Source organism: Mirounga angustirostris, unplaced genomic scaffold (genome assembly GCF_029215605.1).
Source record: "Mirounga angustirostris isolate CCGP_5_RB_7025 unplaced genomic scaffold, mMirAng1.0.hap1 SCAF_11, whole genome shotgun sequence".
Taxonomy (NCBI): Eukaryota; Metazoa; Chordata; class Mammalia; order Carnivora; family Phocidae; genus Mirounga; species Mirounga angustirostris.
In genome coordinates, this window is record NW_026991719.1 from 168,019 (window position 1) to 180,020 (window position 12,002).

Consider the following 12,002-nt stretch of genomic DNA (forward strand, 5'->3'; position numbering starts at 1 on the left):
TGCTGCATCTTCTGATGCAACTGGGCACAAAACACACCCGCACGAGGTGGTTCCTGGTGTGGGCAGGAAGGCTGGGTGGGGGAGCAGGGCAGACCAGAAGCCTGGGGACCTGTGTGCCCCAGAACGGGTCAGACGACAGTCGTGGAGGCGGGGCGCAGGAACAGAGAGCGGCTCTGGCCGCCAGGGGGCGCCCAGGCACACATCACGCAGCCTGAGGCGGGACAGGAGGAAATCCCCCGCTCGGGAGGACCCGGACATGGGGCCCCAGAACGACCCACAAAGACCATAAATACCCCAAGGCCAGGATTCCACGACGTGGAAACAATACTAATCAAGGCATCGCAGCTGGGAAGAGTCTCCCTCTGTCCCTCTGACCCTGGAAGGTGTCCTGGGGTCCTTCCTTGTGCCACTGCTGGCCTCTCCCCGGACGCAGGCTCCTCAGCTGGGGGGTGTCGGGAGGACCCCAGGTGGGATCCTGGGCGGGGAGGGCCAGGCGCCCACGGCACCGCCCCACACCAGGAACGTGGGCTTGAGTCCCTGAGGTGGGGAACCAGGGAGCAGAGGCAGGGAGACGTGGGGTCAGGAACATCCACCCTCCTGACCCTGGTAGGACAGGTGTCCTCACCCAACAGGACAGGGCCCTCAGCGCGGGTGAGAGCTGAGGGGCGCACACGGGGCCTGAGGGAGGCAGGGGAAGGGGGACAGCCGGGACGCACTGTGTCCGCACTCAGGAGTGGCCGCCACCAGTGAACAAGGGTGCTCACGTCACACATGACGACACCACCTCACCCGGTCCTGGGTGGGGTCTTGTGACATACGGTTGGTACCAGGCCTCCCCAAGGCCCCGCTCACCCTTGTCACCAACTCAGAGTAGGGATGGCCATTCCCTGAGTGGGCGTCCCTTCACACAGGTGTCTCTCACTCAGGGACCATCACACCTCACAGGAGGACCTCTCCTTATATGGGGGATCCCCTCACTCAAGGGAAATGTGCCCTCACACAGACGCAGCCCATCTTACAGGAAGAACAGCCCGTCACACGGGGTGTCCCTTACACAGGGGGAGCACCCCAGGGGGACATCCCGCCACATGAGCACACCTCACATGGGGTGCCCCTCACGTCTCACAGAGGGGACCTGCCCTCACACAGGTGGGGGCAACAGTATCACGGGGGGATGTCTTGGGGACATCTCCTCACATGGGGGGGCATTACAACTTACACGGGGGCATCACCTCACATGATGTGTCCCCTCACACAGGGGGACATCTCCTCATACGATGTGTCCCCCTCATACAGGGACATCTCCTCACACGAAGCATCACATCTCATGGGGGAGGGGAAATCACCTCATAAGATGTGTCCCCTCACATGGGGGGGGCATCACAACATCATATCTCATGGCGGGGCAGAATCACCTCACATTACGTGTCCCCTCATACAGGGACATCTCCTCACACGAACCATCACATCTCATGGGGGAGGGGAAATCACCTCATAGGATGTGTCCCCTCACACGGGGAGGCACCACATCATCACATCTCATGGGGGGAAAAATCACCTCACACGATGTGTCCCCTCACACAGGGGGACATCTCCTCATACGATGTGTCCCCCTCATATAGGGACATCTCCTCACACGAAGCATCACATCTCATGGGAGAGGGGAAATCACCTCATAGGATGTGTCCCCTCACACGGGGAGGCACCACATCATCACATCTCATGGGGGGAAAAATCACCTCACACGATGTGTCCCCTCACACAGGGGGACATCTCCTCATACGATGTGTCCCCCTCATATAGGGACATCTCCTCACACGAAGCATCACATCTCATGGGGGAGGGGAAATCACCTCATAGGATGTGTCCCCTCACATGGGGGGGGGGCATCACATCATCATATCTCATGGCGGGGGAGAATCACCTCACATTACGTGTCCCCTCAAGCAGGGAACATCTCCTCACACGATGTGTCCCCTCACACGGGGAGGCACCACATCATCACATCTCATGGGGGGAAAAATCACCTCACACGATGTGTCCCCTCACACAGGGGGACATCTCCTCATACGATGTGTCTCCCTCATTCAGGGACATCTCCTCACACGAAGCATCACATCTCATGGGGGAGGGGAAAGCACCTCATAGGATGTGTCCCCTCACACGGGGGGGCACCACATCATCACATCTCATGGGGGGAAAAATCACCTCACACGATGTGTCCCCTCACACAGGAGGACATCTCCTCACACGATGTGTCCCCCTCATACAGGGACATCTCCTCACACGAAGCATCACATCTCATGGGGGAGGGGAAATCACCTCATAGGATGTGTCCCCTCACATGGGGGGGGGCATCACATCATCATATCTCATGGCGGGGGAGAATCACCTCACATTACGTGTCCCCTCAAGCAGGGAACATCTCCTCACACGATGTGTCCCCTCACACGGGGAGGCACCACATCATCACATCTCATGGGGGGAAAAATCACCTCACACGATGTGTCCCCTCACACAGGAGGACATCTCCTCACACGATGTGTCCCCTCACACAGGAGGACATCTCCTCACACGATGTGTCCCCTCACACAGGAGGACATCTCCTCACACGATGTGTCCCCCTCATACAGGGACATCTCCTCACACGAAGCATCACATCTCATGGGGGAGGGGAAATCACCTCATAGGATGTGTCCCCTCACATGGGGGGGGGCATCACATCATCATATCTCATGGCGGGGGAGAATCACCTCACATTACGTGTCCCCTCAAGCAGGGAACATCTCCTCACACGATGTGTCCCCTCACACGGGGAGGCACCACATCATCACATCTCATGGGGGGAAAAATCACCTCACACGATGTGTCCCCTCACACAGGAGGACATCTCCTCACACGATGTGTCCCCTCACACAGGAGGACATCTCCTCACACGATGTGTCCCCTCACACAGGAGGACATCTCCTCACACGATGTGTCCCCCTCATACAGGGACATCTCCTCACACGAAGCATCACATCTCATGGGGGAGGGGAAATCACCTCATAGGATGTGTCCCCTCACATGGGGGGGGGCATCACATCATCATATCTCATGGCGGGGGAGAATCACCTCACATTACGTGTCCCCTCAAGCAGGGAACATCTCCTCACACGATGTGTCCCCTCACACGGGGAGGCACCACATCATCACATCTCATGGGGGGAAAAATCTCCTCACACGATATGTCCCCTCACACAGGAGGACATCTCCTCACACGATGTGTCCCCTCACACAGGAGGACATCTCCTCACACGATGTGTCCCCTCACACAGGAGGACATCTCCTCACACGATGTGTCCCCCTCATACAGGGACATCTCCTCACACGAAGCATCACATCTCATGGGGGAGGGGAAATCACCTCATAGGATGTGTCCCCTCACACGGGGGGGCACCACATCATCACATCTCATGGGGGGAAAAATCACCTCACATGATGTGTCCCCACACAGGACATCCCCTCACATGGGGGGGGCATCACATCATCACATCTCACGGGGGATGGGGGGAGATCAGCTCACATTACGTGTCCCCTCACACAGGAGGACATCTCCTCATACGATGTGTCCCCCTCATACAGGGACATCTCCTCACACGAAGCATCACATCTCATGGGGGAGGGGAAATCACCTCATAGGATGTGTCCCCTCACACGGGGGGGCACCACATCATCACATCTCATGGGGGGAAAAATCACCTCACACGATGTGTCCCCTCACACAGGAGGACATCTCCTCACACGATGTGTCCCCCTCATACAGGGACATCTCCTCACACGAAGCATCACATCTCATGGGGGGAAAAATCACCTCACATTACATGTCCCCTCACACAGGGACAGGTCACGTGCCGGTGTCCCCTCACATGGGGGTACATCACAGCTTACAGTGAGGAATCACCTCAGACATTGTGTCCCCTCACAGGGGTACGTTCCCTCACAAGGGGGCGTCCCCTCACACGGGCTGTCCCACCTCCGGGGCCACTACCTTCGTTCTGCGGCTTCACCAGGTCCAGCATCTGGCAGAGGCAGTCCTCGAAGGGCAGGGCCTCGATGGCCATGCTGTCCAGCCTGCGGCACTGCTCCTCATAGAAGTACTCCAGCTCGAACATGGACAGCGCGCCGTCCCCATCCAGGTCCATGCAGCGGAACCAATACTCGATGCTGCAGTCACAGCAGGTCCGGGCGAGCCTCGGTCAGCCTGGCCGCCTGGGACCGACCCCGCTGGGGACTGAGCCCACCGGGACCAGCTGCAGTGTGCAGCCCGCCTGGGACTGGCCTTGCCTGGATGGAGCCCTGGTGGTGCCCACGCTCAGGGCTGACCGGTAGCCTACGGCTGCCAACTGCTGTACCAGGACAGCCCCCAAATACGTACCTGGTTGGAGTTTTCTTGTCCTCTTCAGAAATCAAAAACCAGACAAAGTCAGCGTAGCTTATCTTTCCTTCCTTCTGGACTTTCCTGCCCCTGGGTTCAGGGTTGAGACCAACAGGCAAGACGTGTGTCAGGGAGAAGCGGCGTGAGGTGGGAGGCCCCGGCCCACCTCCCTGCTGGGAGAGTGGAGCCTTGCATTTGGCCCCGTCCCACACCGGACTCCCACCTGGGGGTGGGCTTTAAAGGGCACGTGCACGCAGGGGGTCCCTGGAATTGCAGGTAGGGCAGGACCGGCGTCTGTGGCCTCAGTCACAGTTGCCTCGCGGCCTACTCCAGGGCCCTCTCAGAGGCCCAGGGCCTGACATGACCCACCCACACGGGGCCTGTGCTCCCCCACCCCTTACTAAACGACCTCATGTGATAATGGTGTTTGCCCCCCCCTTACGACCTCACATGACAAAGACGTGTGTCCCCCTCATTATGATCTGGTGGAACAGAACTGTGCATGTCCCCCGACGACGTCACATGACAAAGCTGTTCCCCCTTAGGAGCTTGTGTGACAATGGCATGTGTCCTCCCTTAATGACCTCATGTGACAAAGATGTCCTCCACTAGGACCTCACGTGACAGTGGCATGTGTCCTCCCTTATTTACGACCTTGTGTGACAACAGCATGTGTGTCTTCCTCATGACCTCACGTGACAATGGCACTCCCTCTCAACACACGACAAGCTCACATTAGGGAATGAATGAGAACCGCACTCAGGCACAGAACATGGCCCCAAATCACAAGAAAATGGCTGTTAAGACGTACCTCGTCACCGCCCCTGAGAATATCCTCTCGATCATCTTGGTGGATATAGCTGCCGAAACAGAACCGGGCTGTGAGCCGCCTGCACATACCTGCGGTCACGGCCCAACCTCAAACGTGCGGGAAAGCTGGGCAGGCTCGGGTCTGAAATGCTGAGCCCCGGGCCTGGCGGGGGTGGAGCCTGAGGAACCTACTCTCCCGCGTGTGTCCTCCCCAGGGCGCTGCCCAGAGCCTTCCTGTTCCGAGGACTGAGCCCCAGTCCGAGCCACGAGAGTGGAAAGCTGACCCAGGGACTCCAAGACAGAAGCAGACTAAAGAGCAGAGCACATTTATAGTCCCACTCTCAGATGCTCCACCTCCAAACACTCTCCCTTTGATTTTAAAACCAAATGTGTTTAAACTAAAACCGGACAAATGAGAAGTGAAAAGCACTGCCATCAGTCAGCTTAGGCGCCTGTCACAAAGCACCACCGATGGGGCAGCTTAAACAACACGTTTATTCTCTCCTGGTCTTGGAGGCTGCGAGTCTGAGATCCAGGTGGGCTGGAGGCTGGGAGTCTGAGATCCAGGTGAGACGGAGGCTGGGAGTCTGAGATCCAGGTGGGGCTGGAGGCTGGGAGTCTGAGATCCAACTGGGGCTGGAGGCTGGGAGTGTGAGATCCAGGAGGGGCCGAGGGTGGGAGTCTGAGATCCAGGTGGGCTGGAGGCTGGGAGTCTGAGATCCAGGAGGGGCTGAGGCTGGGAGTCTGAGATCCAAGTGGGGCTGGAGGCTGGGAGTCTGAGATCCAAGTGGGGCTGGAGGCTGGGAGTCTGAGATCCAGGAGGAGCCGAGGGTGGGAGTCTGAGATCCAGGCGGGGCCGAGGCTGGGAGTCTGAGATCCAACTGGGGCTGGAGGCTGGGAGTCTGAGATCCAAATGGGTCTGCAGGCTGTGAGTGTGAGATCCAGGAGGGGCCGAGGGTGGGAGTCTGAGATCCAGGTGGGCTGGAGGCTGGGAGTGTGAGATCCAGGAGGGGCCGAGGCTGGGAGTGCGAGATCCAGATGGGTCTGGAGGCTGGGAGTCTGAGATCCAGGTGGGGCTGAGGCTGGGAGTCTGAGATCCAGGAGGGACTGAGGCTGGGAGTCTGAGATCCAACTGGGGCTGGAGGCTGGGAGTCTGAGATCCAAATGGGTCTGCAGGCTGTGAGTGTGAGATCCAGGAGGGGCCGAGGGTGGGAGTCTGAGATCCAGGCGGGGCTGAGGCTGGGAGTCTGAGATCCAAGTGGGGCTAGAGGCTGGGAGTCTGAGATCCAAGGAGGGGCTGGAGGCTGGGAGTGTGAGTGAGATCCAGGTGGGGCCGAGGCTGGGAGTCTGAGATCCAGATGGGGCTGGAGGCTGGGAGTCTGAGATCCAAATGGGTCTGCAGGCTGTGAGTGTGAGATCCAGGAGGGGCCGAGGGTGGGAGTCTGAGATCCAGGCGGGGCTGAGGCTGGGAGTCTGAGATCCAAGGAGGGGCTGGAGGCTGGGAGTGTGAGTGAGATCCAGGTGGGGCCGAGGCTGGGAGTATGAGATCCAGATGGGGCTGGAGGCTGGGAGTCTGAGATCCAGAAGGACTGGAGGCTGGGAGTCTGAGATCCAGGAGGGGCCGAGGCTGGAAGTCTGAGACCCACGAGGGGCTGGAGGCTGAGAGTCTGAGATCCAAGAGGGGCTGGAGGCTGGGAGTCTGAGATCCAGAAGGGGCTGAGGCTGGGAGTCTGAGACCCACGAGGGGCTGGAGGCTGGGAGTCTGAGATCCAGGAGGGGCTGAGGCTGGGAATCTGAGACCCACGAGGGGCTGGAGGCTGGGAGTCTGTGATCCAGGTGGGGCTGGAGGCTGGGAGTGTGAGTGAGATCCAGGTGGGGCCAAGGCTGGGAGTCTGAGACCCAGGTGGGCTGGAGGCTGGGAGTCTGAGATCCAGGAGGGGCTAAGGCTGGGAGTCTGAAATCCAGGAGGGGCTGAGGCTGGAAGTCTGAGACCCACGAGGGGCTGGAGGCTGGGAGTCTGAGATCCAACTGGGTCTGGAGGCTGGGAGTGTGAGTGAGATCCAGGTGGGGCCAAGGCTGGGAGTCTGAGACCCAGGTGGGCTGGAGGCTGGGAGTCTGAGATCCAGGTGGGGCCGAGGCTGGGAGTCTGAGATCCAGGTGGGTCTGGAGGCTGGGAGTCTGAGATCCAGGCGGGGCTGAGGCTGGTTCCTCCTGAGGCCTCTCTCCTTGGCATGTGGACCCCGTCTTCTCCCCATGTCCTCACGTGGTCGTCCCTCTGCATGTGTCTGTGTCCTCATCCCTCTTCTTGTAAGACCCCAATCCTATGAGATCAGGGCCCAGCCTAATGATCTCATTTTACCGTAATCACCTCTTTGAAGACCCCACTTCCATTTATGGTCCCATTCTGGAGTCCTGGAGAATGTGGCTCTGACAAATGAATTTTGGGGGGACACAGCTCAGCCCATACCAAACATGGGACCCACAAGACAGAGAAACGAAGACAGTCTCTTTCCACATCTCCCAATTCATCCTACCTTGATGAATGTTATCCTGATACGAAATGACTGGGTGCTACAACAGGCTGACTTGTGTCTCCCCAAAAAAACATTTCTAAATCCTGATTCCTGAACCTTAAATGGAAATAGGTCTTTGCAGATGTGATGAAGTGAAGGATCTGAGAGGAGTTCATCCTGGATGAGGTGACCCTAAATCCAATGACACGTGTCCTTGTAAGAGACAGAGAGGAGACACAGACACAGAGGAGAAGCCACGTGAGGACGGAGGCAGAGATGGGAGGGATGCGGCCACAAGCCCAGGGACTCCTGGAGCCCCAGAAGCTGGAAGAGGCAGGGAGGACCCTCCCTGGAACATGGCACTGCCTCGCCTGGATCTCAGTGGTCCTGCCCCGCCTGGATCTCGGACTCTGGTCTCCAGAGCTGGGAGAGGACGAATTCCTGTTGTGGGACGGGCCCGGTTCGTGGTCATTTCTTACAACCACCTCAGCAAACTCCTGTACAGCCCTCCTGGGTGACCGCCCATAAATTCCTTGACTGTAGATACTTCGAGGGTACTTGGCTGTTGTTTTAGGGCCCCTCTGTTATAGTACACAGTGAACTGTGTGACAGTTCACTTGGATGCACACATCCAAAGACTGAAAACCTGGACCAGCAAAGGAAACCTGCCTCGTGGGCTGCACAGAACAGGGTCAGCTCTGACCCCTCTGCCTGCCTTCTCACGACACCCAGGTCAGGGTCGCACCCGAGACCTGGCCTGGCTGCCGCCAGCAGCATGGACCAACCCTGCGAGCACCACCGCTCTCGCAGCTGGAGGCTCCTTTGTGGGCAGGTCAGCACCCTGCAATGTGTGTGTGTTTCTGTCTCCTGTGTGCATCATGACCCATGTGTGTCCCCATCTTGTGTGCCCTGCATGTCCCACATGTGTCCCCATCCCTCAGCTGTCTCGTGCATGTGCATCCTGCGTCTCCCGTATGTCCTGCAAGAACATACCACTCCTGGAGACGATGGGCATGAAAAAGAGGAAGGCAATTTTAGACATCAGGCCACAGGCCCAGGGGAGGTGGCCATGGCCAGTGGCACTGGACAGAGCAGGGTGCCTGAGGGGCCAGCACCTATAGGTCCCCTTGTCCCACACAGGCTGCATACTAACCGTGGTCGTTGTGCCGGGCCAGGTCCTGGGAATCGATGAGAAGGTCATGGTCCGTGTCCAGCTCCCAGAACTTGCAGTAAATGACATAGAAGTGCTCATAGGAGAAGTACTCTGTCAGCTGATTGATGTCTGCTTCCTCTTCCAAGAGCGCCACATTCTGCCAAAACAAACCCAACAGAACTGGTGCATTTTCCACAGGAGCTGGGCTTCCTGTGGGTGGGAGGGCACAGGAGCTGGGCTTCCTGTGGGTGGGACCCTCCCAGGTGTCTCATATTATGAGGGTGGAGGGCCCAGAACTGGTCAAGACAAGCCTGGGGTCAGGAGCACAGCATCTAGGTCAGGAATGCACTGCGGTCAGGGTTGTGCCTAAAACTCAGCCTGGCTACTGCTGGCAACATGCGGCAGCCTTGCGAGTGTCAACCCTCTCACAGCCTGGAGCCTCCTTCTGTGGGCAGATCAGCACCTTCCTCATTAATGCCCACACGTGCACTGAGCCTGAGTGAAGAGGACACCTTGATCTCCAGTGCCTATGGATCATTTCTCCTGCATGGACGGTGGATGGTCAATGGGTGGGTAGATGGGTAGAGATGGATGGAGGACGATGGTGAACAGAAAGATGGAGAATGGAAGATGGACGGGTGAAGGACGCATGATAGACGTAAGAGGGTGGAGGATGGAAGGAAGGATGGAGGATGGATGGAGGAGAAGACAGAAGATGAAAGATACGGATGGGAGACAATGGAGGATGGGTGGTGGAGGGTGGAGGATGGATGGATGGGTAGAGGGTGGAGGATGGACGGTCCAGAGTGGAGAGTGGAGGATGAAGGGTGGATTGGTGGATGGAAGATAGAGGGTAGAGGATGGAGGATGGATGGATGGGTAGAGGATGGAGGATAGATAGATGGGTAGAGGGTGGAGGATGGATGGATGGGTAGAGGGTGGAGGATGGACAGTCCAGAGTGGAGAGTGGAGGATGAGGGTGGATTGGTGGATGGAAGATAGAGGGTGGAGGGTGGAGGATGGATGGATGGGCAAAGGGTGAAGGATGGATGGATGGGTGGAGAGTGGAGGATGGATGGGTAGATGGTGGAGGATGGATGGTCCAGAGTGGAGGGTGGAGGATGAAGGGTGGATTGGTAGATGGAAGATAGAGGATGGAGGGTGGATGGATGGGTAGAGGATGGAAAATGGATGGATGGGTAGAAGGTGAAGGATGGATAGATGGGTGGAGAGTGGAGGACGGATGGGTAGATGGTGGAGGATGGATGGTCCAGAATGGAGGGTGGAGGATGGATGGACAGGTAGAGGATGGAGGATGGATGGACAGGTAGAGGGTGAAGGATGGATGGATGGATGGATGGGCAGATGGTGAAGGATGGATGGATGGGTAGAGGATGGAGGATGGATGGTCTAGGGTGGAGGATGGAGGATGGAGGGTGGACTGGTGGATGGAAGACAGAGGATGGAGGGTGGAGGATGGATGGGTAGAGGGTGGAGGATGGATGGGTAGAGGGTGGAGGATGAATGGGTAGAGGGTGGAGGATGGATGGATGGGTGGAGAGTGGAGGATGGATGGATAGGTAGAGGGTTGAGGATAGATGAATGGGTAGAGGGTGGAGGATGGATGGTCAAGGGTGCAGGGTGGAGGATGAAGGGTGGATTGGTGGATAGAAGATAGAGAACGGAGGGTGGAGGATGGATGGATGGATGGATGGGTAGAGAGTAGAGCATGGAATGATGGGTAGAGAGTAGAGGATGGATGGTCCAGGGTGGAGGGTGGAGGATGAAGGGTGGATTGGTGGATGGAAGATAGAGGATGGAGGGTGGAGGCTGGATGGGTAGAGGGTGGAGGATGGATGGATGGGTGGAGTAGAGGATGGATGGATGGGTGGGTGGAGGGTGGAGGATGGATGGTCCAGGGTGCAGGGTGGAGGATGAAGTGTGGATTGGTAGATGGAAGATAAGAGAATGGAGAGTGGAGGGTGGAGAATGGATGGATGGATGGGTGGAGGGTGGAGGATGGATGGTCCAGGGTGGAGGGTGGAGGGTGGAGGGTGGAGGATGAAGTGTGGATTGGTAGATGGAAGATAGAGGATGGAGGGTGGAGGATGGATGGGTGGAGGGTGGAGGATGGATGGATGGGTGGGTGGAGGGTGGAGGATGGATGGTCCAGGGTGGAGGGTGGAGGATAGATTGGTGGATGGAAGATACAGGATGGAGAATGGCAGACAGGAAGGCAGGTGGACAGGAGGCATGGACGTACAGAGGCCCGTGTCCCCATTGGCCAGTGGCCTACCTGCAGGAAGGTGCTCCTGCGGAGCTCTGCACACGTGATCCTCCCTGACCAGGACCTGTTGACGGTGTAGAAGATCCTCTGTATGACCTGCAGGAGGAAGGCGTCAGCAGAGTGCCTGGACACCGGGGGATGCAGGACCCCATGTGCTGGCCGAGGCACCCACTCTGCGTTTGCCAAACAGTTGGGTTGGGGATGAAAGTGCCTGTGAACCCTGTGGTCCAAAGAGCAGGCACGTGTGTTCCCCCAAAGCTAAGACGTCCTCCCAGGCTGAGAAGCCCACGGCCAGCCCTCTCCCTCCGGCCCGGGGAGGGAGTGCACACGGATCTCTGGGATGCCCCATTGTGCTAGTTTCTGAGTTCCAGGCACGTGGGAAGACCCGCCAGGCTCTCCACGAGCTCGCTGTGCTCTGTGCCTCCACACGGGACATCTGCCTCTCGAGGACCCTCCCTCGGCCCCACTCAGCACGCACTGCCAACATCTTATCCGTGGGCGAGAAAATCAGGGTCCAGAAAGGCCATGGCCCGAGGATCTGGGTCCTCATTCAAATGTGTGGTGGGGCCTGTAGCCGGGGTCCCCGGGGCAGCGGCTGTCCCGAATACTCACGGTGGTGATGTAGCGAGAGTGGAACTCTGACGCCTCCTTCAGGAAGGCTAAGCCCGGGTGCGTGTTCACCACGTCCTGCACACGGAAGACAAAATGGAGCTCGGGGACACGCTCCGTGCCCGCCCAGCACGAGCACCTGTATCTTTGCGAACCCCTGCGGCTTCCACAGGGACACGGCTGCTGTGCACAGAACACTCCGGCCACACAGCT

General features: G+C 58.1%; 1 protein-coding gene across 2 annotated transcripts in view; it reads right to left on the bottom strand.

Moving 5' to 3' along the window:
* Positions 1 to 12,002, bottom strand: part of PPP2R3B (protein phosphatase 2 regulatory subunit B''beta) — a 59,486-nt gene that overhangs the window by 4,815 nt on the left and 42,669 nt on the right. For both annotated transcript variants that reach the window (XM_064573654.1, XM_064573655.1), the window contains exons 5-10: positions 11,793 to 11,867; positions 11,190 to 11,276; positions 8,894 to 9,050; positions 5,229 to 5,277; positions 4,418 to 4,507; positions 4,031 to 4,206 (exon numbers count right to left, since the gene is read on the bottom strand). In XM_064573654.1, coding sequence (XP_064429724.1) covers positions 4,031 to 4,206; positions 4,418 to 4,507; positions 5,229 to 5,277; positions 8,894 to 9,050; positions 11,190 to 11,276; positions 11,793 to 11,867 — 634 coding nt within the window. The remainder of the gene's footprint in view (positions 1 to 4,030; positions 4,207 to 4,417; positions 4,508 to 5,228; positions 5,278 to 8,893; positions 9,051 to 11,189; positions 11,277 to 11,792; positions 11,868 to 12,002) is intronic.